The sequence below is a fragment of the Onychomys torridus genome, chromosome 13, assembly GCF_903995425.1.
Source record: "Onychomys torridus chromosome 13, mOncTor1.1, whole genome shotgun sequence".
Classification (NCBI taxonomy): domain Eukaryota; kingdom Metazoa; phylum Chordata; class Mammalia; order Rodentia; family Cricetidae; genus Onychomys; species Onychomys torridus.
Window position 1 is genome coordinate 68,922,008 of NC_050455.1, and position 24,753 is coordinate 68,946,760.

The following is a 24,753-nucleotide window of genomic DNA, read 5'->3' on the forward strand; positions in this document are numbered from 1 at the left end:
GACATTAAAGCCTAGTCTCACCATCAACATAAACAGCCCAGGAATGATAAACTGGGGGTAAGATTTCAGGGGCAAAGAACACTTAGAACCACCCAAGTCCAGGCCAAAAGGCTTCACACATCTTGCCACCAAGTGTCCATAGATCCTGCATGTTAAGGACCCAAGAGCCGGCAGATGGAAAGGCACACCTGCCATTCAGCATGCAAACTGGCTGTGCAGGTGTGTGGTTTCCAGCTTCCTGGGGACATGGGAGCCAGTGTCCAGGAGAGCTTAGCCCTCGAGCTTAGATGGAGGGATGTATTGGGGGTGGCATGCTCAAGGAAGTTTATGTTCCAGCAGAATGCACCAAACAGAAGCTCCGGCCCCTGGGAGCTGGAAATGGAAGGCATCCCCAAGCATATGCCAAGGCTGGCTGGCTCAAGCCTTTTGTACACCACCTCATTAGGTCTTTTCATCTGTCCTGTGGGTGAAGGTTGGGAATATCCCCTTTACAGAAGCATCAAAGAGAACATGGAGGTCAGACGTGTCACCAGGTCCTAGCTCCCATCAATGGAGCAGTTCTGAATTTCCCACAGCCCAAATGGATCAGCTGGGACACAGCCAGGTGGGGAGGGATAAGGACCATTTATGCTTGGTGGCAGCAGTGGTCACAAAAGGCCATGCACACCAAAAACATTCATCAGCACCGTTCTATTCCATCCTGCCGAAGCTGCCCTTTTTTTTGTGACAGTAACTTCCCCTCCAGCAGCTGGGGCTCAGGGTCTGTGATACTATACAGGACAGAGCTGGGTGGGGCGGCCAAGGACCTGAAAGTACTTCACAGGCAGCATCTGGCAGGCATCTCTGTTGGCAGATCACAGGCGGAGCTACCTTCTGCCCACCCTCCTGCCCATGCATGCCTCAGTGCTCAGTCTCCTTGGGTGTTCAGCTCACTCTGACTCACATTTTTGTTTGTTTTTGGTGGCACATGGCCCTTAGATTTCTAAACAAAGCTACCTTCCTGCCCTCTATCCTAATGGTCTATTGTGTCCTGTTATCTCTCCATGAGAGGCCATAGGGCAGGGCTCCCTGGACCTCCCTCTCCAATCCCAGTAGTGGCAGGGTTTCTATCCTTGTGGTTCATCGGCCACAGCCTTCCTTTCCCAGCAGTCCAGGTGTCCCATGTGCTCCATGGTTTGCTCTCTCTCTTGTCCTGTTATCTTCAGGGCCACATTCTACCCTTCAGCTCCTTCCCTATGTGAAACCTGAAAGTCCACAGATGTGCCACACGGTTAAGAGGTCTGCATCTCTCAGGGCCATCATGATAGCATCTAGGCCAGGGTGCCTCCAGCTCTTCCTCCAGTGTGAGGCCTTCTAACACCTGGGGAGACCTGAGAGACCACAAGGTGCAGAAATGGCTTCTTCTAGTGCCTACCATTCCTCATGGATGCAGAAGGCTGGTATAGTATGAGTCAATTGTCTTTATCCTCATCACATTGGCATAAGAATGAGAAACGGAGTCCCTCCTCACTAGAGATGGATTTGAGAGTTTAAGGGGTCAGTACTCCTTAATCCAGAGGTCTAGTCAGCCCTTGGCCATTCTCCCAAATGTCTACTGACCAGTGTGCCATTTGAACATCGAGGCACACACCTACCACAGTTACAATGGCCAGTTGGTTACTGAGGTCATTAGGAAATGGAGAGCAGTTACCACCTGCAGCTCCAGGAACCAGAGACGGCTCTCCCTTGCCCAACCTAACCTCTGCTCTCTCCATGAAGACTTCATTTAGCTAGTAGGAAAGAAATCAGGGAGCAGAGTCCCTAGAATTAACATTGCTTTACACGTCATGCATCACACTAGGAGCCCTGTCATTTGAAGTCTTCTGGGCTCTTTAAAGAAGGAAGGCTCAAGCTGAATGATGGCGAGCGAGGGAAACTGTCCTGCCCTTCATCCTAACAGTCTATTGTGTTCTGTGATCTCTCCATAAGACACCCTTGGAGCATGGCAGTCCTCAGCCACCTTCTCCAGCCCCAGGCTTCTATCAGGAGAGCCACTCCATGATAGGCAGTGGGTACACAGGCAGACGGCCATAGGCTGTGCGCAATACTGTCATGTCATCATGGTCTCTGTACCCAGGCCTGGGCAGTCACAAGTGGAGGTCTGACATTTTCATTGGAGTCATGGTCAGGGCAGTGACTGAACTACAGGGCCAGAAATCCATCATAAGGCAGGGGCTCTGCTTCCATAGTTAGGTCCAGGTCCTCTCTGCTCAAGTGCACCCAAGTCTCCATGATTCCAGAAGCTAATGATACAACCAAGAATCTGGCAGAAATAGTTTTCCCAATTTCTTGGAGATGGAAACATGTCTTGGCAACTGGTATAGACCAGAAAGATGCACTTATTAATAACCAGGAAGGGTTCAAGAAAGTTCTTTATGGTATTTTATTCTCCAGATCACACATGGCTCCACCTCAGAGTCCATGCAAAGAAATGTGTGTGTGTGTGAGGGGGGAGGGCTTAGAGATTCAAGTACTCCTGATCCTGGGAGTTCTGTCCTTGTGGGTGTCACCCGCTCAGGGCTGCTTGATGACACTGGTCCCGCTGAGGTGCTTTTCCTATCCTACAGTCATGTACTGGTCTCTGACACCAGGTGAGTCTCTGTCCTCACACAGATCCCAGGGCTGGGGGTGGGGTAGGTATCCCGGGGTCAGGACATGGAACATTCACTCTCCTCTGCACAACCCTCCCCTGGCTGGGAAGACCAGGGGACTCCGAACTAGCTAAAATAGTTTCAGATGAAGTTGCAGAATTTCAAAATCCCACAATTTAACTTGATTTATTTTCTCATTATCCAGAAACACTGACTTTGGGGGTGTGCTTTTTAAGATAAACTGATTCTCTTCTCTTTTTAAGGTACCCCTGCACCTGTGGATAGATTCCAGTTTTTGCCATGTGTGCCTGGAAGAAAGAGCTGTTCTAAGGGCTCAGACAGGCAGAGATGCTCACCCTGGGACCCAAACAGGAGACATCCCCATGCCCATTCAGCACTCTGTAATTCTACCTGACACATTAGAATAAGGGCTCACACCTAGACATTCCTAGCACAGCCCCCATCTCATGACGGTGTCCATCTCAGACCCCACGGCTCAGGGAGGAAGACAGTCCATCTCCCTTTCAGGGAGTGAAGCAAAACCAGTGACAGACAAGAGACTCAGGGGGCCCAGGAGGCCCTCTCTGGCTGAGTCTGGGCACTCAGAAGCCTCCTCTCAGGTTGCTTTTACCATCTGCGCCTGATGACTATCCCAGAGACACCGCAGGGCCCGGTGCAGGATTTCCAACGGGATGTTCCCATTCTGCAAACAGTGCCTTACGTTCAAGTGGAAACTTTTTCTCTTAGACACACTCCAAATGGGGAAGGGGGGAGGGGAGGCCAAGCTGCCCGTCCAGGGCCACCACAGACCATGCACCAAAGACATCAGCCCCCCCTCCCAGAACCCAGAGGTCTAGACACTCATCCTTTTTCCCTGCTACCTGACTCACTGTCACGGTTTACGGATGTCACGGAAGGAGGATGGTGAAAGGTAGGTGTCAACCAGGTGAGCTTATCATGAGGAAAGCTAGTGGCCAAGAGGTGTCCCTCTTGTTTCATAAGGAGCAGAATACCTTGGGCACCTTGATTTCCAGCACCCTGAAACTCAAAGGAGCCTGCACAAGGGGCAGTTTTGTGCAAGAATAGGACCATGGTGTCTGATGCAGCCCCTGGAAGCAACCTCACACCTAAGTCTGAAGGAAAACTAAAAAATGAGTTTTGATTTTAAATACCTATGGACGAAAATGAATTTCACAGGAAGGGTTTAAAAGGATTTATTCCTGTTTTCTTAAATACCTAACAGCATATTTTATGACCTTAAGAACCCGTGTCCACAGTGGTCACAGATATGTGAAATACAAATGTACATGAAGTTCACTTAATAATACAGGAAGACTTGGGGTGGAGGGGAAGACTTGTAACTTCACAGCCAGTGTCTAGGGAGCAAAGTATAGGCGCTATGTTCCAGGTTAATTAAGAGCCTCTCATGTGCCCTGGAGGGTCTCCAGGACTCAAACGCATCGATCCAAGGACATGGGTGCTATGAATATAGCCATTTGTCAGCATCAGTCTTCTCAGAGATATATATCCCAGAGCAACAGATGGCACAGAGTGTGGTGGGTGAGCGCCAGACAGAACACGGGACACGGGAGCTGGGGTTCTCCATCTGTGTGTTTATTTATTTAAAAAAAAAAAAAAAACAACACAAAAACACATGTTGATAGCCAGCCAGGCACCGGGCAATGAATAATGCTGGGGATTCAACCCTATGGTGACCAAAGTGTCTCTGAAGGAGCTCACAGTCTAGTTGAAACATGGTCAGTCCCTGGGTCCATGCTGGTGGTGGGCAGTCATCTTGGGGTTGGAGGCAAGAGTCAGGGCAGCAGATGAAAAGGCTGGAGAGAAGTAGGGCTGAACCCAGAAGGACTGAGGAAGACCTGTACTGCACAGGAGGCTGATGGGTGGCTGGGAGGTTCCAGCAAGAGGCTGCATGGCCTCCCGGAGGCAGACCGGTACACAGCAAACCAATGTGGAACAGCAGCTGGCATGTCTTGATGCCGCATCAATGTGGAACAGCAATGTGGGAGGCAGCGGTGAACTCAGCCACCAAGCCCTGGGGCCTCACTGCACATACTGCACCACAGAGCCCTCTGACGTAGTGCTCTTTACTCAACTGAGCGCCTGACAAAACCTCCATCAAGGACTCAAAGATGCCATCAAACAAGGGAAAATTAATCTTCATGATGTTTCCACAGTGTTTTAGAAAGTGATTTTTTTTTCTTTATAAGGTTTAGACCTTTGTAAATTTTAGATCAACCATGCTGGAAGTATAATCAGGACACAATCATGGCACTTTCAAAAAAAAAAGATGAAATATTTGTTTTTGTAAGAAAGACTGTACATTATTTCATGAAAGAAAGAGACTTGCAGAATGAACCCCAGGGGCAGGATGGGGTGTGGGAAGCTGTGCTAGGGTTCACCATGGCCCTCTCACACAGCTTACACTGGTGCCCTTGTATAAAAACTTAACAGTTATTGTTCTAGTTTTGAAGGGCATCCCTAGGGCTTGCCTGATAAGACAGTTGATTTCAGCATTTCAATACCAGTTTTTCTTACTGTCTAAACTATTCCAAATGCCTCTACACTTCAAAAAAAACCCAAAACCTTAAAAAAAAAAATCTTGATGTTTCTAAGATAGCAATGCGGCTGCTGTATAATTTCCCTCTTAAATGATATGAATATCTGAAGTTTTTAGGTGGAAGTGGAAAGCAACAATATAAAAAGGTTGTTGACATAGCTGAGCTGACTCAAAATACAATAGAACTCAGGATAACAACCCACTCTGTTCTCTGCACACACATCCTGCCACAGGAGAATGGCCTGCACCACACAGGAAACCCTGGATGCCTGGGACACACCTTTCTACAAGCTTTTAGGGAGTTTTTTGGTTTGTTTGTTTTTTTTAAATTTTGTTTTGTTTTGTTTTTAAGCAAAAAAAAAAAAAAAAAAAGCCCACAAAAAACCAAAAACAAAACTGGTATTTTCTTAAATAAAACACCCTAGAAAGTTGAAAAGGTGAACTGATCATTTCTGAATGAAAAGAAGCCATTCCCAAAATGAGTAAACTCACGCAGAAGGCCTTCCACCTGAAAGTGTCACATCACCAGGGGATGGCATCATTAAGTGGGGACACACTACATGCTGTGTGGAACCATCACCATGAGAACAAAATCACACGTATGTCCCCCAATGACTGTGGCAGGCTTATTTTTGAAGCTACCTACAAAATTGCTCTAACAAATACTTTTTCTACCCCATAGACTCACAGAGGTTAGCTATATACCCAGACCTCATCAGCTCCTGAGTGTAGCAGAGCCGCTTGGCCGCTGCGTATTTGCAAAAGGCTAGCAAGTGATCACCCCAGCATGCACCAGTCACAGGAAAACACACCCAGGCTTTGCTTCTCTTTGAGTAGGTGGGCGACTTGGTCTTGTGAATAGGCTATCACGTGGTGTGAACCAGCAACACAGCCACACTGTTTTTATAACAACATCCTCTCCCAGCCTCTGCAGCTTAGTAAAAGCCTCCTCGACGCTCACTTTCAGAGCTTAAGGTTAGAAAGACAGCGTTACCATTGGCAGGAAGGTACGTGAAATGCTGGTACTGGCTTCTCTTCCGCTTCCCATTGCAGACGTAGAAACTGACTTGGACAGGGCTGGTTATTCTCTGGTTGCGGAAAGGTGGTATCTCCACCACCAGGGAATTCTGGGAGGAAAACAGCAAAGGGGAACCAAGTCAGGACCTCATGGACCAGGAATGCTTTGTACTGAGGCACCACTGTTGTCTCTGACCATAGAGAGGGCCTCTCATGGTGACTTTTGTGTGTGATCTGTTCATGTTTGATCACAAATTGGCCATAGTGTGTACTCAGAGGGAAGAGGAACCCTGAATTCCCACATGGCTAGAGGCTGGAAGACCTTTATGCTGGAACTGAGCCCAAGAAGAGAGAGAGAGCCCATGAGCATCTCTCAGAGAGTGGAGTCGCCTCACTGCTAACTGGGACAGCAGACTCCAAGGACTACTCCTGCCCTGACATCCAAGGCCCAATGCCCTTTAGATGGGAAGAACTGCTCCTACTTATAGGAGGCACTTCTTGGAGACACGAGAGAGGGCATTCCCTGCGGACACTGTCTAGAGTGGAGTTGTAACAATGGCCATGATGTCCCGCCAGAATCCCCAGTTTCCTCAAAATGAAGACAAACAGCCCTCAGTCTGGGGCAGTGGAGCAGTGGAGAACACAGAGAAGATACAACTGTACATCGTGTGGTGGCTGGTGCTTGCTTTCCTGTTTTTAAACAGAAATATACAAGCTTTTTCAAGATCTTTCAAGGGCAAACAAAACTGCAGGCCATGAGTCATTGGCACTGAGTGGAGACACCCAGATGAAGACTGTGAGCTGGGGTGTCCCGGGGTTGCCTGGTGAACCTCACGCATGGCACAGCTGCCCTGAGGAGGGCCAGTGCTGCAGAGTCCATACCAGATTTCTGTTGGGAGTTTCAAATCCATGAAGTTTCTTCAATTTGTTCCTTTCATGTGATTTTAGTTTAACAGGCCAGGAAAAATATATATATATCGGAAAAATCCATGGTATCATTTCTTTTGTTGAGGTAATTAACCGTAGCTTATTATAATGGTAGCAAATCAATTGCAGCCAACTTTATTGAGTTACGTTAATAATAGAACCTCAGTACTAGAAACAGAAATCAGAAGAACTTCAGATCCAGCCTCCTTTAGTACAGAGGGAGCCTGGTGCTGAGAGCCTTTAGACACCAGCACCAGGACAGGGCTGGCTAGGGTGCTCTCCGGGCTCTGTCCTCTGGGATCCATCCCCAGGACACTCTCACTCCCGCAACCTGTTGCAGTTGTCACACCGCCTTTATTTGGAAGAAATGAGGCTGGGGGAGGGGCAAGTAAGATCTGGAGGAGGGGCCTGCCCTGTGCTTGCCCATGCTGCATGGCCACCTTTGTAGGAGGCTGCCCCACACTGCAGCGACTCAAGTCTGGACTGTGTCTGGATTTTAGTGGGTCTGGCTGTGAAGCTTGAGTTCAGTCAGGTGAATGGACATAGACTGTCACTGGGTAGTTTTTAGGACTTGCTGCATTGAAGGAAGCTGCAGGTACTGCTGGTGCTCAATGGTGGCAGCTACTACCGAGTCTACAAAAGAAATGACTCCTCAGAAGGGAGGAAGGAAAAGACGCAGGAAAGATGCATCTTGTTGATGCTCAAGCTGAAGAAGGAAGGAAGGAAGGAAGGAAGGAAGGAAGGAAGGAAGGAAGGAAGGAAGGAAAGAACTTCTGGGACCCTGTGGAAGGAATGCAGAAAGGCCCAGAGGAGCAGGCTGCCCTTGGCAGGTCAATGCACTTCAACCCTATACACAGACCACTTCCACAGAAGCTCTGCTCTAAAATGCAGGGAAGGAAGCTGGAGGAAATTAGACCTGAAATCAAATGGTGGGAGCTCGTCAACGTTGTCAGAGACAATAAGGGCTGCAGCTAGCGTAGGCTTTAGGAAAAGTTCATATTCTGAGTTGGATGCAATGTATAACCACATACATAGCAGAAACCCATTTTAGAATATCTGCAAATGCAATGCATGTACAGTGCATGCATGTTTCTGTGTGTGCCTCTATGTAGTGGGGTGTGTGTGTGGGTGTGTGTGCGCGCGCACGTCACTGTCTTCAATATTCCCTTAAGGGCTTCTTGAGTGAAGTCAAGAAACAAGACTGAGGCAGAGAAAGACCCATCCAGTGGGAGGGAGGAAACCTAGGATGAAGGTTTAATATTTCACCTTAATGAACAAGTATCACCCTGGCTAGGGAGGACTTTTCCATCTGGCAAATCCTTTGAAACGTTTCTTGAGAGTGCATCAGTACCTGGAAGAGTACTGCAGTAGCAAAGCAAAGATGGTTCACCTGATGGAGTCACCTAGAGGACAGGCAGGCAGCCTGCGCCTGCTGCAAGTGATGTAAACACCCTCTGACTACCATGCTAAGGAGAGCCTTGACCACCTGTCCACTCTGTGGGTCCCATTACCAGAATCTCCTATTTATGTGATTCTTGCTGCCCAATGTTCATAGGTGGCCCAAGAGAAAAAGCCCTTTACTCATATTTACCCAGGGTTTCTGAATCATTTAAACCCTACTTCTACACACTCAGGCACATCAAAGTTTCTCTATGTTCACAAGGATACTGCCCAGACGATTGGAAAGCAGTCAGTGAAATGAGCTAGAGGATTTGGGAGGATTTTGGATGTCTTTAAAAATCCTACTGCCTGGCTACAGTATGTTATGTTCTTCAGAGACTGGACAGAACACACAGAACTCAGTGATGGTTTTCTGACTTGTCTGAGCTGATAATTGTTTTAAGCATCCCTGGCTTAACGTCCAGTTAAAAGAGACTGTTGGGGTTGGGAATATAGGTCAGTGGCAGAGCACTGGCCCAGCATGTGTGCCCTTTAGTCCAACTTCTGGCACTGCAAAGGCCAAGCAAACAAGAGAGAAAACTGTGAGAATGGTGGAGACAGATTAGAGTTAGCAAACAAGACCTGACTCCACTTTGTCTCCAGTGGCCATTTCAGATGGAGACCAGTGTCTGGAAGGACAGAAGCCAACGTTCAGCAACATGCTGGAATCACAAGAAGTGCTGCAGAGAATTAGCCAAGCGCAAACAACGACGGCCTGATATGGAGGTGAAGAGGGAGCACGGGCAGGTGTCTATGAGCAGGCGGGACAGGGACTAATTATGTCACCCACAGGTCATGCCACACATTCACCATCGCTCATCAGCAGACCCAACCAGCAGATCTAAGCTATCCGGTTAGGTCTACCCTTTCATCCATGTCAAGTTCAAAACAAGAGTGCCAGGTAGTTGAGGCATTCTCTGGAGAGGGTGGTGGCAAGTCACACAGGCTGGGTGGCATGTCCAGGCAGGTGTTGGGTGTCCATGAATGAGGCTTAGAATACCAAGATTTCCCGGGGGGTAGACCATTAGCAAGAGGAGATTGAACCTGGCACTCTAAAAGGGAAAACACAGAGCACAAAGAGAACTTGAGCTCTGGCCAGCATCTGTCCTCACGGTTGGTCACTGTTATCATCCCAACGTCATCCATTTGTTTGGGCGAGGGATATGTGGCTGTGTTTTCTCACCACCTCTGTCTACTTTTTTAGCATTTCTTCATTTTAGCAAATGGGAGCCCCAGACTGGCCTCCAGTCCCTGCTTCAGGATTCTAAGTACTTACTGGCTTGCACAGGTCTCGGTCAGTTTTTGCTTCCATCTCCCAGACATGGTGGCCATCTGGAACAAAGGGCAGGAAGAAATCTGTCACTTTGTGTGGGGATAGTCTGTCTTCAAAACCTTCCAGGTGACCCAGAAACTGAGGCTCAGGGAGGGGAGAATGGGAAGGAATGGTGATGTCCGTGAGTCGACACTGCCTAAATGTGCTTAGGCTGTGGGTCAGGGCAGTGCTCTGGGTCCCCTAGACATCTGGCCTTTCCAGTGGCAAGCAGTGTCCTGGTTCAGTGTCCTGGCCCTGTGTACTTAGTAAAGTCCAAAGACTATGCCCAGTGTAGTTTTGGTGTAGGAGGGACCCACACAGTTGAGGGTGTTTCTAATGATCCATCCCTGTGTCCATGCATGTGCATCTTATTGACCCTGGCACACATCAAGGGAAGATTCCTACACTTCAGCCTCTTCTGAGGGAGAGAAATGCAGAAGAGGGGCAGAGGCAAGGAGACCCCCAGTCCCAGCAAGACATGACATGGTCAGAGCACAACCTGGCTCTGCCACTTGGTACCATTTCCCACCAGCTTCCCATCTGCTTTGGGAGAACTCAGAGCAATGCCCTGGCCTCTGCTCAGAGGAAATGCTGAGGAGATAAGAAAAGCTTTTCTTTGGCTATTTTGTGCCACATCAGGACCTAGAAATGCAAAACACGTGGTATTTTTAACCTTAGCCCAGTGGCCGTTTGCATGTTTAAAAAAAAAATATTGAAAGGCTCCCATAGGCACAGTGAAAGAACTTATTGTTCTCAGCTGGCAATGAGGTGTGGACCCAATGCTTAGAGGAAGGGTGTCTGCCACTCACAGACTCTGAGTCCCCAGTCTTGCCGACAGGCCCATGACCTGGGGACAGCTGGGTGGCTACCGAGTTGACAGATATCCATCCCAGCTTTTATCTTCTCCAAAATGAAGTCAGTTCCTGAGATGAGCCGTTTTAAGGCACACACTGAGTTTTTGCTTACACTCCATTTGTCTGTCACTAACCCCGCATTACTGATAAATCAAACACCAGCTCCTTCCCTCAGTGCTGGACAGTGGTGGGTGGAGGGTGGAGGCACAGGGTGGAAACGTGAGTCATCAGTGGCTCCAAAAGCCACCCAGCCTCACCAGGCCACATCAGCTTCCAAGACGCCCCAGGCCCTGAGCAAGTCACCCAGCAGATGAGCCCAGGAAGGGATCTAACTGGATCCCAAGCCACATCCCTCAGGGAAAACAACAGGACACTAAAAATATACCTGGCCATCCCTAGAGCATTGGAATGCAGCGAGCAGTGACCACCCCCCCTGGCCCTGGTAGCTTAGGGACTTCAGCCACACATGCCAACATGTAGTCATGAGGGTCAATAGGAATTACCCACATGCAGTTCTCTGAATATGCTCTGGCTGTGGGGCCCAGCTGCATGCTCTGTTGGGGAAGGAAAGGCTTGCTTCTGAAATATTTGTGCTTCTGAAATCTCCCAGGGCAAGGCTACCCTCTGGCCCTCAGAGAAACTGCAGTGCCTCTGCCTGTACACAGGCACACCAATTGTAGTGTGGCCCACATCAGCCTGGAAGCTCCTACCCAGACTGAGAACCATGTGGAGAAGGTAGAGCCTTCCTGTCCAAGTAGGAGAGACAGCAGTTAAGCCTGGAGAAGGAAGTAGGAAACTGAGGCACTCTCCAGAGGGAAATTACATCTCACATCCTTCAAGAGTTTGTACAGTAGCCCTGTCACCTCTGAGAATGGAGAGAAGTTCAACTCAGCTCAGATTCCCGATGAGGGTGTTTCAAGTCATGTGGCAAGAAGTTAATGAGATGTAGGCATACAGATGGACAGGGCATGCACAAGAAGGAAGGTCTTTCCCCTCTGTATCACAGTTGCCTGTGAGGGATGCTCCCTCCATCAGCGTAGCTCAGAAGGGGGCTGTTGTGAGTTGCCATGACATGACTGGCCAGCTCCATGCCCACCACCATCAGACAAGGCAGAGCTCCGTTCCTGTCTTCTAAATCACACCGAGTCAGACCACCCAGCAGACTCCGTTTCCCACTGAGATATGGTTCCTTGCAGCCACCAAGATGTATGAGCTACTGTCAATCACCCTCCCCCAGGCCAGTGTGTTCAAAGCACTGGTCCCACCCATCTGGACCCAGGTCCATCTGCAGTTGTCACACGGTGAGGAAACGGAGTGACGGTTCTTCCTGTTCTGACATAGCTGGACTTTTGAATGCACACATGGCAGGCTGCTTCTAACAGGAGACCAGGGGCCCAGTGATGTGGAGAGGGCCCTTTATACTCCTGAGGAATCATCAGTGTTCACTGGAATGGGTGCCCTGGACCATCAGATGAGCCCATGGCATCCTCAACTAAGAGCCCATGCTCAGAGGCACATTAACGTAGCACTGTTCAGAGTTTGGCCTCTACCAGGCAGGGAGCCAGCCGGCCATCCTAAAAGGGCCTTTGTGTCCATCTTATCAGGAGCTCCCGAGACTCCCAGTAGGAAACTGTGCTCCAGTTCAGAAGTAAAAATATTCCAAATCATTAGGGAATTCCCTGCAGCGTGAGTCATCGGAAAGGCTTCCCCACCACACCCACCCAAGGTTTCCACACAGCCAGCCTGCAGGTCTGAAGCGGCTCCACTGCCTACAGAACGCTGCTGCCACCACAGGCAAACAGGCCAGTCACACGCCAGGGTAGGGGCTGAGCCAGTGTTTCCAGCTGAAGTTTCCTCAGGAGTGGAGGAGCTTCCTCAGATATGTTTTGCCTCCTCCTTGGGGTGGGGCAGGAGGCCTCATCCTTCTTGCTCTGCATCTGCATCCCACCAGCCTCGAGGGAGAGGCACATCCAAACACTCCAGCATCCAGCCAAGTACTAGGATGGATGTGTTACGAGGCTGGGTGAACACACAGAGGTTGTGCACGGCTGGACCACAGAGGGGCTTTGAGCATAGACAGCCCTGGTATACACAAGGGGCCTCTAACCTTCTGTAGACCATGCAAGCCAGTGGACATGGACATGCGGCCCTTGGCTCCCCAGAAGGCTGTCTTTCCCAGGTTAGGAGGGCAGTTGGCACTGCTCAGCAGAACTCCAAGGTAGAACAAGACTGCCCAGCCTTTCGTAAAACAGCCTGGTGGCACTGGATAGCTGAGAACAGAGCACGCCCAGGTATGCGCCAGGAGGAAGGCACAGGCATGCACAGAACCTTGTTTATGAATGTTCACAACAACTTTATTCATGATGCTCACAGAGAGTGAAACAATCATGTCTATCTCCTGGACAACCTAGCTATGTGGCCTGGCCACATGGGGGTACTGGTCAGTCAGAGACATGAACAGAGCACTGGTATCTACTACTAGGGGATAAAAATGCCATTCTGTGAAAGAAACCAGACAGCAAGGCACAGGCAGTCTGATGATTACTGACAGGAAGTATCCTCAAGGCAAATCCACAAGGTGCCAGGAGGGAATGGAGAGGGGAAGAGCTGACCGTGTCTCTGGCTCTTGGTGGCTAACATAGAACACCTGAAGCTTGGTGTGATTCAGCAACCACTCTGTCCCAGTGGAGGAGGGGGTCTGGTAGCAATGGGACCATGTGGGAGTCTGTGTGGAAAAGGCTCCATGGGTTAGGCTAGGCAGGATGCCAGAGGGATGAGAGCCAGGCTTGCCCTTCACAAGGGTTGTTTGGCTAACTAGCACTCTGTTCATTTGCAGGGTGAATCCCCCCTTCTCTCTCTCTCTCTCTCTCTCTCTCTCTCTCTCTCTCTCTCTCTCTCTCTCTCTCACACACACACACACACACACACACACACACACACACACACACACACACACACACACACTTCATCCTTCTCGCTAGATTCCACCCCAAGAAGCCCAGGATCTCCCACATGGCCACTCCAATAAGTACTTCCAGTACTTGGAACTTCAGAGACACACCCAGCCACACCTGTGCCACTGCTCGTGGAAAAGAGACTTCTTTTGTTGAGATTGAAGTATCCTGGGCACAGAGCAGATAGCCACAGGGCCACAGGAACTGTACCCTGGGAGAGATCTGTATGTGTGTAGGCTACAGGCACCAGGCAGAAAGGTGTCACCCAGTGGGATTCTGAGTGTAACTACCATATGTGATCCGACAACACTCAAGGCAGAAGAGGAACTAGATAGTCAAGGACCAGCTGCTCATTTGTAGGGACCCTATGTGGCTTCCATCTTGAGACAGTGGGTTCACACTGCCCATGAAGCCCACTAGCAATGCTCAGATTGCCATCATCAGGATATAAAGCAGACCTCTCCTACCATGGAGGCCTCTGGGCAGATGAGTCTACTTTCTGAATGCCCAAGGTGAGTCTATCACTGCCTTTCTAAATTCGTTTCCTCCTGAGACTCTTGGAAATGCTGTCTGTGTGAAGGATTATGGATCCAGTCCTCCAGATTCCTTCCTTCTCTGGGTCAGTGATTTCTGGAACCATGTAGATCTGGGCATGTCTGTAAGGCAGAACTTCAAGGGTGTTCTATCCCCAAATCTTGCTGACTGAGTATGCATGGCAGCCACATGGAACCTTGCCTGACCAGGTCAGCACAGTGGTATTTTTATGCCCATGATGAAAACTAGCACATGTGCACAGGCTGATGATGTACAGAGCCTGGGAGCAGACACTGTCCTCTGGTCTGGCCCACCCCAGCACCATGGCCAGGGTATTGGAAAAGGGCAAGCATTTTCCAGCTGGTCATCGCTTCAGGGTATGTGTAACTCCTACAGCTGACCCTGAGACACCCAATGAGTAAAAAAACCCCACAGCAGCTGCATCTGGGGGACTTTCAGAAGTTCTTGAGGAAGCAGAAGAGAAGAAGCCTCTGTGGCAACATGGCCTGAGGCATGGAGATTATGGACAGGAGAAGACTGGCTGCCCATACAACCACCATGGGAACTTCATTTCCATCCCCGTGGCAGATGAAACATGGCTGGTTGTCTCTGACTGCAACAGCCACATGGTGGAAAATGTCAGAGAATTTGAGATGCCCCTGCTCAGCACTGCAAGTGACAGGGACATTCCACAAGGGGCCAATGGAGTACTTGGTCACGTCACACATGCACATACTAACATCACCACACACATAGACACATACCTCATGACACACTGACATATGTACACATTCACCCACACTCAGTTAAACATTAAACACTGTCATATACACATATCATGTATATACTAACACACATACCCCATGTTGGGACACACCTCCATACTGACACTTTCTATTCCCTGAACACTGTCTTGAACCCATAGATCTCCCTGGAGGCTGCTTCCTAGTCATGGCATAGTATACCCTGAAGCATGTGGTCATGAACAGGTTCATACTTTAAACAACCAGAAATGAGCAAAGACTGTCAGCTATATGCACTTGGCTGGAGACTGAGGGTTCCCAGCTATGTGTTCTGGCCAGGAGTGGGTGCTACCCACAGAGGGGTCCCTTAGAACTCATTACAATTAGCAAGCAGGCTGAAAGTCTGGGGGGTAGTCACAGCACATGGCATATGCAGAATCCAAGGTCCCCAACTCTCTCAGGACCTGCTGTCTTCAGCTGCCCTCAGGTTTCTCTTCCTCAGCTTAGCACCTTCTCCTCTGGCAAGCCCTAGGACCAGCTCTGTTCCCAGAGAGACACACCATGATGAATTGTCTCTGCTCCATCCTCTTGGACCCCTTGGCTGGGTGGAGACGGCACTTCCTCCTACACACATTCTTGTAGATTCTTGAGGATCCACGTCGGCCCTTCTACCCTGAACCCTTCTACTCTCAAGGTTCACCTTCTCTCTGGCTGTCATCACAGCACATTCCCATGGGTGTTCAAGCTGCCCTGCTCTGCAAGGACAAGGAAAGCCAGCTGGCAAGGAAGTGGAGTCGCCATCTAAGCACCTGCCTTGCGTCAGAGGGAACGAATGTACTCACTTTGTGTCACTCCCCAAACTCAACCTTCTGTTTGCCTGCTCCACTATCAGCCTACCCACACCTGTGTCCTTGCACCAAAACCTTCCCAAGGAAGAGAGGAAGGGTCAGTTTGTGAAGGCAGACCTGTGGGCTGCAGAGGATGCCGGGTCCATGCTTTGGGGGTAGACTTATCTCGGGATATTGGAGGGCAGTGGCGCCGAGGAGCAAGTACAGAAGACGGAATGAGGAGGGTCAGGTGTCATCTGTCTGTGTCAGGGTTTGGTTGTGCAGACATCTAGGTTTGGGCACAGTTTCAATGCAGTAACAGAAGCCCAACAGGCCTCCATAAGGCTTTTAAACAGAGCAGAAAGTGAGTTTATAAAGCTAGATGTAATGTCAACATCCAGAGCTGGGTGGTGCCCTTAGAAATCAGCACCTTCTGTTCATCATGGGCCAGTCTCCAAAGAAGAGTGAGCACACCTCAGGAAGACATCTTTGGTTTTCACTGCTTAGGCATTGGATGCTCTCACTCACATACAAACATGTCACCCAGCCTGTATACCTGAAGACACATCCTTACTTGGGGGGACAACTGGCCCGTCATCTCCCATGCCAGACTCCTGCAGCATCTTGGAATGGATGGGTCAAAACACTGCCTGGACATCTGATTGGACATGTGGCCCCATGTGGTGAATGCCCAGACCTCACCTACTGCCTCAGCTTCCTGGACAAATACCTCCAAGGATTTCCACCATCAGACAGTGTTTCCTGATACTCCGGTATGAACTTTTGATCTCCACCCTTGAAAGAAAGTCTCATTTCAACCAGTAAGCAATTGGCTGACATGATGAGGAAGCCTGAGAAGAGGCACAACCCCTCCATTATGGATAAGCCAGATCCACGTGCTTGATGCCCTATGGTCCCCATCCCTCCCAGAGAGCATCCACAGATGACCCAGGAAGGGGCCAGCCCCAGAGGCCATAGGGTAACTTCCTTTAGCTGCTGAGTGCAGTGGCAGGATGAGGTGTGCATAGTGCAGGAGCTAACTGCCTGACTCTGCCACCCCTACCCAGTCACTGCAACAGAACAACACCCATCCCCACAGCCCTCCTGGCAGGGGGACCGCTCTGATGAATCCATAGAACCTTTGAGTCACTGAACATTGTGACCCGGAGCACTGGATGGTGGCCCACAGAAAAGCAGGGTACCTGTGACTCAGGCACCCTGCATCACACAGGGAAGAGACATGGGAACCCAACCCCTGGCTATAGTCCTGATTGCCTGACTCAGTGATGTCCACAATGGTCACAGCCACAGGGGTGGCTCCTTCCAGAGCGGCCAGCCCCACCTGCCCAACTCACAGCTTCCATACAGCTGTTGCTCCTCACATCCAAATGTGGTTCCTCCTGCAAGCAGCAGTTTAAAAACAGAACTTTAAAATGGACCAGACACACTATCAGAAGACCAGCGTCCAGCTCTGCTCTTAATTCAAATGAAGCTCAGTGGTTTCTCAGAAAGAAACAGCTAGATAAAGCTTGTCTGTACATACCTCACATGGGATGGTAGGTTAATGATGGCATTTGCTTAGAAAACCAAATGTAAAAGAAGAGAATTATGCAGATGTTGGTTTCCTGCCTTCAGAAAAATACCATTTGCATGTACACACCTGAGTGGATACGCAAATAATCTAATTATAAAAAAAAATATGAAACAACAAACATCATCAGGACACAGGACACTGCCGTGTTCTCACGTTTAAAAGCTCACAGCCCTGTGTGCCTTTGTGATAGCTACTTAGTTATTGCACACCTTATGTATACTAGACATCAACTGTAACCAGTGAGGATAGGTCAGGGACTCTGCATGCAACCTCATGGGCTTAGCTTTAAGGTAGGAATAATCCAGTGAAGGTGAGATGGGGCTTCAGGCGGAATGCAGTGGGGGCTCGTGGTCAGTGGGGGGCTGCTCACTTAGGAGGCAGGAGGAGGATCTTTCCATTCTGTCTTATTGCTGCACCATGCCAGGCTGAGCCCCAGCTGCCTACTATTGGCCACAGCTGAGAGCTGCCCAGTCTACAGCTGGGCTCAATTCTCCTGTGCGAAAGGCACCTCCCCAGGGCCTCCCCAACCCGAAGAACCATAAACAGGCAGGAAAGTTGTCTGGATCCTGCCTTGTGACAAAGCCACAGGGGGCTGTGGCTCTCCTCGGTTTGAGCCCAGGGATCTCACTGTGCAGAGTGCAAAGCATTAAGTCTGTGCTTCCTGTCTGACAGGGAGGCATGCCTGAGGCTCTGAAGGTCAAACGATTTCAGAATCAACCTCCCCGGAGAAGGGTGTGGACACTGCTAATTCTCTTTATCATTGTATTTAGTTGGGTTCTCTTTATAATTTAAAACATATTTTCCAATTATATGCATGATTACAGAGCGAGCTAAGTTAACTGTGAAAGCTGTTGATTGGAGTGCTTAAGTTTCCTGTGAATGGTACAAAATCAAGACTCCATTATGGAGGTTATTGAATGCCTCAGTGCTTTCCTGTGATTAGGTTAAGTACCGGACTGACCACCTCCAAGAAAACTCCAGTTGGTAAGAAAGAAAAGGAGGAAAAGCCTTCAACACACCAGCCTTGAGTAGATGCTGCCCTGGCTGCCCACATGGGCAGGGTATGGCATCCCTGAGAAACGCTATCTAGAAGACCTGGGTCCAAAACTCCAAACTCCATACAGTCTTTGTAGAGGAGGATAATTGCGGCTGAGGACCACTCAAGAGGCTCATGCCCAGCTCACCCCTTCTTCTCTGAAACTATCAGTGGACTAGGCTCTTTCTCTTGTGCCCAGCAGCCTCTTTGGCCAGCACAGCTCTACCGGGTGGCTGCCTCCATCTGGGGCCAGAAAGGTTCCCACTGTTCCGGAAATGATGTGCAACTCAGATCAGTGTCTCAATGAAGTGACCTTGGCTCACTCCCGGTCCCCACAGGTCACACAGACACAATGGCTCCCGATGTAAATAAAGAAAATGCAAACTCAGCTCACACAACTCCTTGGGCCACACCCCTTCTGAGCTCCCGAGTGGTGTCTGGGACTCATAAGACATTTCCAATGGGGGCCAGTGTGAGCAGAAGGTTAAAGCTGAGGCAGTCTGTCTTCTCATGGAGATCTTCGTGGGGTCCCTGGGTTCCATGGAGATGGAGATCACCCTCACATGGACACAAGGCTGTGCTATTGAAGGTTGCAATGACAGAGAGAACACCAGCTTGGGCTGTGGTGTCCATGCTATGGACACCCAGAAGGTCAGCAGGCCCATACTTCTATCCACTATGGTACTAACCGGCACTTGTTCAGGGGACTGGCTTTCTAGAGAAGCCAAGTGAGCCCTCCCTCAGGTAGGAAAGTGGGAGGGGGAAGGGGAAATCCAGGAGAAAGAGCTGGCTGAGCACAAAACAGGTGGCAAGCCTGGTGCCCACTCTGGGCAACCAGACGACCCTAGCAAGTAGTTTTCAGATGCCCAGCCTGCAGGCTTCCTTAACAGAGGCAGTGGCTCTTGAAAGTCTGGGCCTGGAGATGCCAAGGTGGACTTCCAACTGACTCTCAGCAACACAAAGACTCCTAAGGGATCAAATCACAAGCTATACAGAGCTCTGTGAGCTGGGGGCTACCTCTACCTGGTGATTGCCCACCCTATGACCCAACACCCTCAGGCAGATGGATTGTGTGTGGGCAGTATCCACATCTTGCCAACCCAGGAGCCAGTTCCCACCCGCACCAAGAGCAAGAGCTCATCCAGCCATCCTGGAGAACATACCTGGAGCCTTTTCCACGAAGATGACCTTCGAGTCTTGCAGAAAGTTATGGCCAGACAGTACCATCTTCTTCCCGCCAATGACTGGGTAGCTGTCCGTGCTCTGCTTCTCCACAAGGGGCAGCTCCTGGGCCGACCGCTGGGCTGTATCAGAAGAGGCGGGAGTTGAGTAAAGCTTTGTCTTTGCTGTCTGGAGGAACCCTAGCTGGCATGCTCGGCCCCAGGGGCTGCTGCTTGACATAATTATTCAGATTCTCGGGGGACTGACCAAGTGCTGAACTTTGTAGAAAGTCTCAAACCATGTTATGTGGAAGACCATAGGCATGCTGCTCCAACTAGGTCAGGAGTGTAGCAAACCATCAGGCCTTGGTCCACCATAAGAATGGAACACTGTTTTCTGTAGCTGCAGGAGATCTGACTCCTAATGCCGACCCCTGGAGTGGAAGGGCAGTGAGACCCTCAGAAGAGCTGGATAGGAAAGCTAGTCCTGGTGTTAGCCTGAGCCTGGGGACAGGGGCAAAGTGGAAAGCTTGACAGGTAGCTGGGAGAGACCAGGTCAGGATCAGCAACTTCATGAGGGTCATGGATGAAAGGGAGGCTGTAGAGGCCTGGAGGGGGGGGTGTGACACTCTCAACACCTGTGTTGGATGGGTGACCTCAGACTCCCTTGAGTCAGACAATCCAGGCCAGGGAAGAGTTCACTTCATAGGGAAGAGGATCCAGCCTTAGAAATTCAGGTCTCCAGTGGCTTGAGAGAGAAGGGGACAGAGGGCAGAGCCACATGGCTTCAGTGTGTGTGACTAAGGAATACCTCACTTGTTCCTGGGGAAGCAGGGATTAGCTGGGTACACAGGTGGACCTGCTCCACAGTCCCGGGGCCATGGACAGAGGTCTGTGCAGGAAGTTCAGTATGGGACTGAAGACCCCACCATGGAGGGAGTCTCTTAGGAGACAAAACCAGAAGAGCTGGAGAGGGACAAAATAGTCTGAGGGCACTGAAGACAAGCAGCAACAGCTGGGAGAGACTCTGTGTCTCCTCACAGGTCTGGCTGGTCCCACAGGAATCCAGTTCTCAGGATGGGGAAGGGCTTCAGGAGGCGGCGAAGTTGAGAGGGTGGGAATGGACAGATTTCCAGGGACATGGCTCTCGAACAAGGGGCCGGCCAAGCAGAAGAGAGGAAGGTACCCGCCACCCCTCTTCCTTTCCAAGGCCAGGGAGCCCTTTGCCATGTTCTGGTGGCTACCGCACATACTGAAGGCAAAAACTTGGTACCACCAGGGAAGATAAATAATCATATAGAGTTTACAAAATTCAAGTTTGGGACACAGTGGATGGCCCACTGACAGAGCATTCGTTTACTATGCATGGGGCTCTGAGTTCCATCCCCAGTAGGGTGTGCTTGTGCAAGCATGTACACACACATCCCCATCACCCCCCCCACACACACACACACACACGGACTGGGGAGAGGAAAGAGAAGAGAAGGAGAGTAAGGGAGATGGATGTAGCAAAGGGAAGAAGAGAAGGAGAAAGAAGAGGAACCAGGTAGGAAAGAGAGAAGAGGAGCGGAGCATGGAAGAGGGAGAGGAGAAGGATGAAGGGGAATTGTTTCAGTTTGTCCAGTCTGGCGGCTGCCAAGCCAAACTTCCTTTTCTCAATTTCCCCCAAATAAAGAGGGAGTAAGTGTAGACACAGTCAACACAGCTTTGCTTCATGACAAACTTTGCTTTTTTAATGTCTGTAGCCGCCAGGGGCAGGAATGCTGTGTACTTTGGTCAGGTACTAACCAGCTTCATGTGGGAATGTGTAACCCAGATGCACCCTCTTACGGTGACACAGAAGTCGGGTCTCCTGTGGGGTGGTGGGGGGGGGGTTGCATTTCCCAGGAAGCAGACTGAAACAGACCTTTGATGACATGGTTCAGTTCCCAAGTTACCACTTACAGCACTCGATGGGGTTGGAGGCAACCTGGAGAGACAGCGTCCGGCCATTGGGCTGTGGGATGTGAACTCGGAACACCAGCCGCACCCTGGTATTCTTCCTCCCGATGTCGGTCTCCCCTTTCCTCAGCTCGATGTCCGAGTTTCTGAGCTTCAGGATCCCAGCACAGTCAATGCTGCCGGAAACAAAGGCCGTGGCTTGGCTTTCGGGCCCAGCACCGAAAATGAGGAGCCCCAACCATCGGACTGCCAGCCCAAAAGACTTAGCCCTCCTAGCCCGTTCCTGCTGAACACCTGCCTCCCTGAGGAGCAGCTTATGGGGGGGGGGATTACAGCGTCCGTGTATGCCAGCAGGGTGGAACTGAGCAGCTATGTAGACTGTAGTCTCCACCTGGGGCCCCAGAGACCAGACACTCGCCGTCCCAGACATTTCAGACCCTGCAGAACAGCTCTGAGAGGAAAAGCCTGGAAGGATGTGCTTTCCCGTGTGTCCTGTAGTGCTCCGGCTAACATAGTCAAGGGCTGGGACATTATTCCTTTTGTTCACTTTAATATCTTCTATGGTTTATGAAACTTTTCTTCAAAGATTTCCCATAACTTCATTTTACTTCCTAATTTCATTCAAACCTAGAGTCCAGTAAAACGTTCCAAACGTTACACAAGTCTTGATGTATCAAAACCAATACCTTTTCTTTCCCCATATAAGAAGAGAACAAGCGTGTGTCTCCCACATCAAGCAGTGGTGTGGGGACCTGTAGGTCAGCACACACACAAATGTAGCCTTCCGAGCATGTCTTGGACTATGTGGCTGTGTTTGTGGATGGTTGTCCCCCTGTCTCCTGCTGGAGCATGCTATGGTACGATGGGCACAGGAGGTGTGGCTGAACCTGGCTCCTCTGAGATGTTCTGGCTCTGTCCTGTCCTTGGGAAATTTGGATTATACAGCCAGAGAAGGGAGCCCAAGGATTGGCAATGAAGTCCCAGTGAGTAAATCCCTTGGGTTGGTGAGAAGCTGACGCACGTAGAAAGCCTTCCCTTTGTCCTTGTCTTAGAAGGCTTAACATTATGAAGAACTTATCAGAGTACACACAAGGTGTTACGTGGTAGAGCCCCACCCCTCTGCCTCATCTGCACTCCCCTGCCACCATGCTGGCCTCCTCACAAGTGAACACATACCGCAAACTCACTCACACCTAGCAGCATTTGCATGTAGAGCCCAGGCTTTCATACAGCCCCTTCGGCAGACATCTCTTAGCTGGAATGTCACCTCAGATCCCTGAGAGCAATATCATCAAGCCCTCCAGTCTGTGCCCAGTCTCACTTATCTGCGTTTTTTTCATTATGGCCGCCTGGATTCCTGCTTATGTATGCCGTTATCTGTTCCCAGCCTGGGGTTCCAGTACGGTGTGACTCCCATGGGAACTACCAGAACACATGTTCTCTCTGTTCCACTACCAGTTCAGGGCTCTCAAAACTGAATAGAGCCCCCATCTAATATTATGTGATGTGTTCTCCACTTATTAATAAATTCCTTTCTAAGCTAACTGTGTGCCATATGGACTTTGCACACCACACCTGGCCACATCAGCCCCATTGGCAGCTCTGAGTGAAAGCACAGTCCAGAGGCCTTGCCTTCCCTCCTTAATTCAACTATTCCTTGAAGGAGCACTGCTGCACTCAGAAGTAAATAGGGGCTAACTGCGGGCACTGGGAGTAGCACGTACAGCTCTGTGATTGAGACAGTTCTTGTAGGTGGCACAACACATAGCCACTGAGAGCCTAGATCTAAGCAAATCTGTTCTCATAACTATTTGTAAAGTTCTCCAGGCCTGAGCCACAGGGCTGGGGCCTGGGAGCTAGGAGCAGAGCGTTGGGTGCTGGGGCAGAGCCAGGAGCCTATCCCCTCGGGCACAGCCCCCCCCCCCCCAGCTTACATGGCTCGCATGTTATTTTCTGGGAGCAGAGGGATCTCCAGGACTTTGGTGTTGGACAGGATGGCTTCGTGGCTGGTGGTGGAGACAGTCTTCCCCGTGATCCGGTGGACCTGGTAGAAGGCATGGGGCCGGAGCAGGCGGTCGTCTGCTGTCCCAATGAACAGCTGTAGCGTGAGCGGCTCATTTTCCAAGTAACCATGTAACTGGCGAAGAAAAAAAGAACTCCCAATAAGCACTACACACATAAACTGCAGGAAAATGGTTATTTGTCAGCAGAGGAAAGCTCAGGAGGAGAGCTGCACCCAGCGCCCAGTCCCTCAGCTTATTGTGATAGAATACTAGTACTTCCTAAAATTAAAAATACATAATGCAGCTGGGCATAGTGGTGCACACCTTTAATCCCAGCACTTATAAGGCAGAGGCAGGCAGATCTCAGTTCAAAGCTAGTCAGAGTCTACATAGAGAGTGTCTGGACAGCTAGAGCTACACAGTGAGACCCTATCTCAAAAAGTAAATTAAAATAGAGCCCCATTATCCTAAAGGCCCTGGGAATATAGATTAAAATTTGAACACTCCTGGTCCTATTTTCAAACAAACACATGTTCACATATATGCACCAGTGTACAAATGCACACCTCATACATGCCCTTGCACGTGTTTAACCAGATAGGTAGTGTACACATGGGCTCACATGCACTCCTAGAGGCAATGTGCAAATGTGTACACATGCACACCATCACACACACTCCCATAAAACATTGTGAATACATCATATGCAAAATTTATACACAATTCAACATGTACAATGATACATGCGCGTGTCTCGGCCATCCTTTCACGACTGTTATGTCTGTGTACCTCTCCTTCAGAAAGAGGTGACAACAAATGTCTATGCCAGTTGCGCTGCTGACCCCATGGCTGGCTAGTCAGGGGGACAGAGTATCTTGCAACCAGTGATAAGGCAACCGTGAAGCTGCCCATGCTCGATGCCACTATCCATCCCACCATATCTGCATAATTCGAACCAGGCCAAATACACTAGATGCTTCTTCCAGGCTGCAGGTGGGTGACCTACATTTCAGGGGACATCTAAAACATGGCCCTTGTGCTAAGGAAACGGTCATCCTTCAAGATAAACAACCAGAGCTTAGAAGTGGGGTCACCCCGGGTGTCAACTCCCTTGTCCTTTGTCCCCAGTGCACCTTCCCTCCTGCAGCAGCTAGTCATTAGCGCTGTGTGTCTCCAGCACTGCACTTGGTTATCAGTTAACAA

At 50.0% G+C, this 24,753-nt stretch overlaps 1 protein-coding gene across 3 annotated transcripts in view; it reads right to left on the reverse strand.

The window, feature by feature from the left end:
* Positions 1-24,753, reverse strand: part of Nfatc1 (nuclear factor of activated T cells 1) — a 107,673-nt gene that overhangs the window by 37,741 nt on the left and 45,179 nt on the right. For all 3 annotated transcript variants that reach the window (XM_036205176.1, XM_036205177.1, XM_036205178.1), the window contains exons 4-8: positions 23,482-23,684; positions 21,551-21,723; positions 19,610-19,750; positions 9,869-9,924; positions 6,203-6,335 (exon numbers count right to left, since the gene is read on the reverse strand). In XM_036205176.1, coding sequence (XP_036061069.1) covers positions 6,203-6,335; positions 9,869-9,924; positions 19,610-19,750; positions 21,551-21,723; positions 23,482-23,684 — 706 coding nt within the window. The remainder of the gene's footprint in view (positions 1-6,202; positions 6,336-9,868; positions 9,925-19,609; positions 19,751-21,550; positions 21,724-23,481; positions 23,685-24,753) is intronic.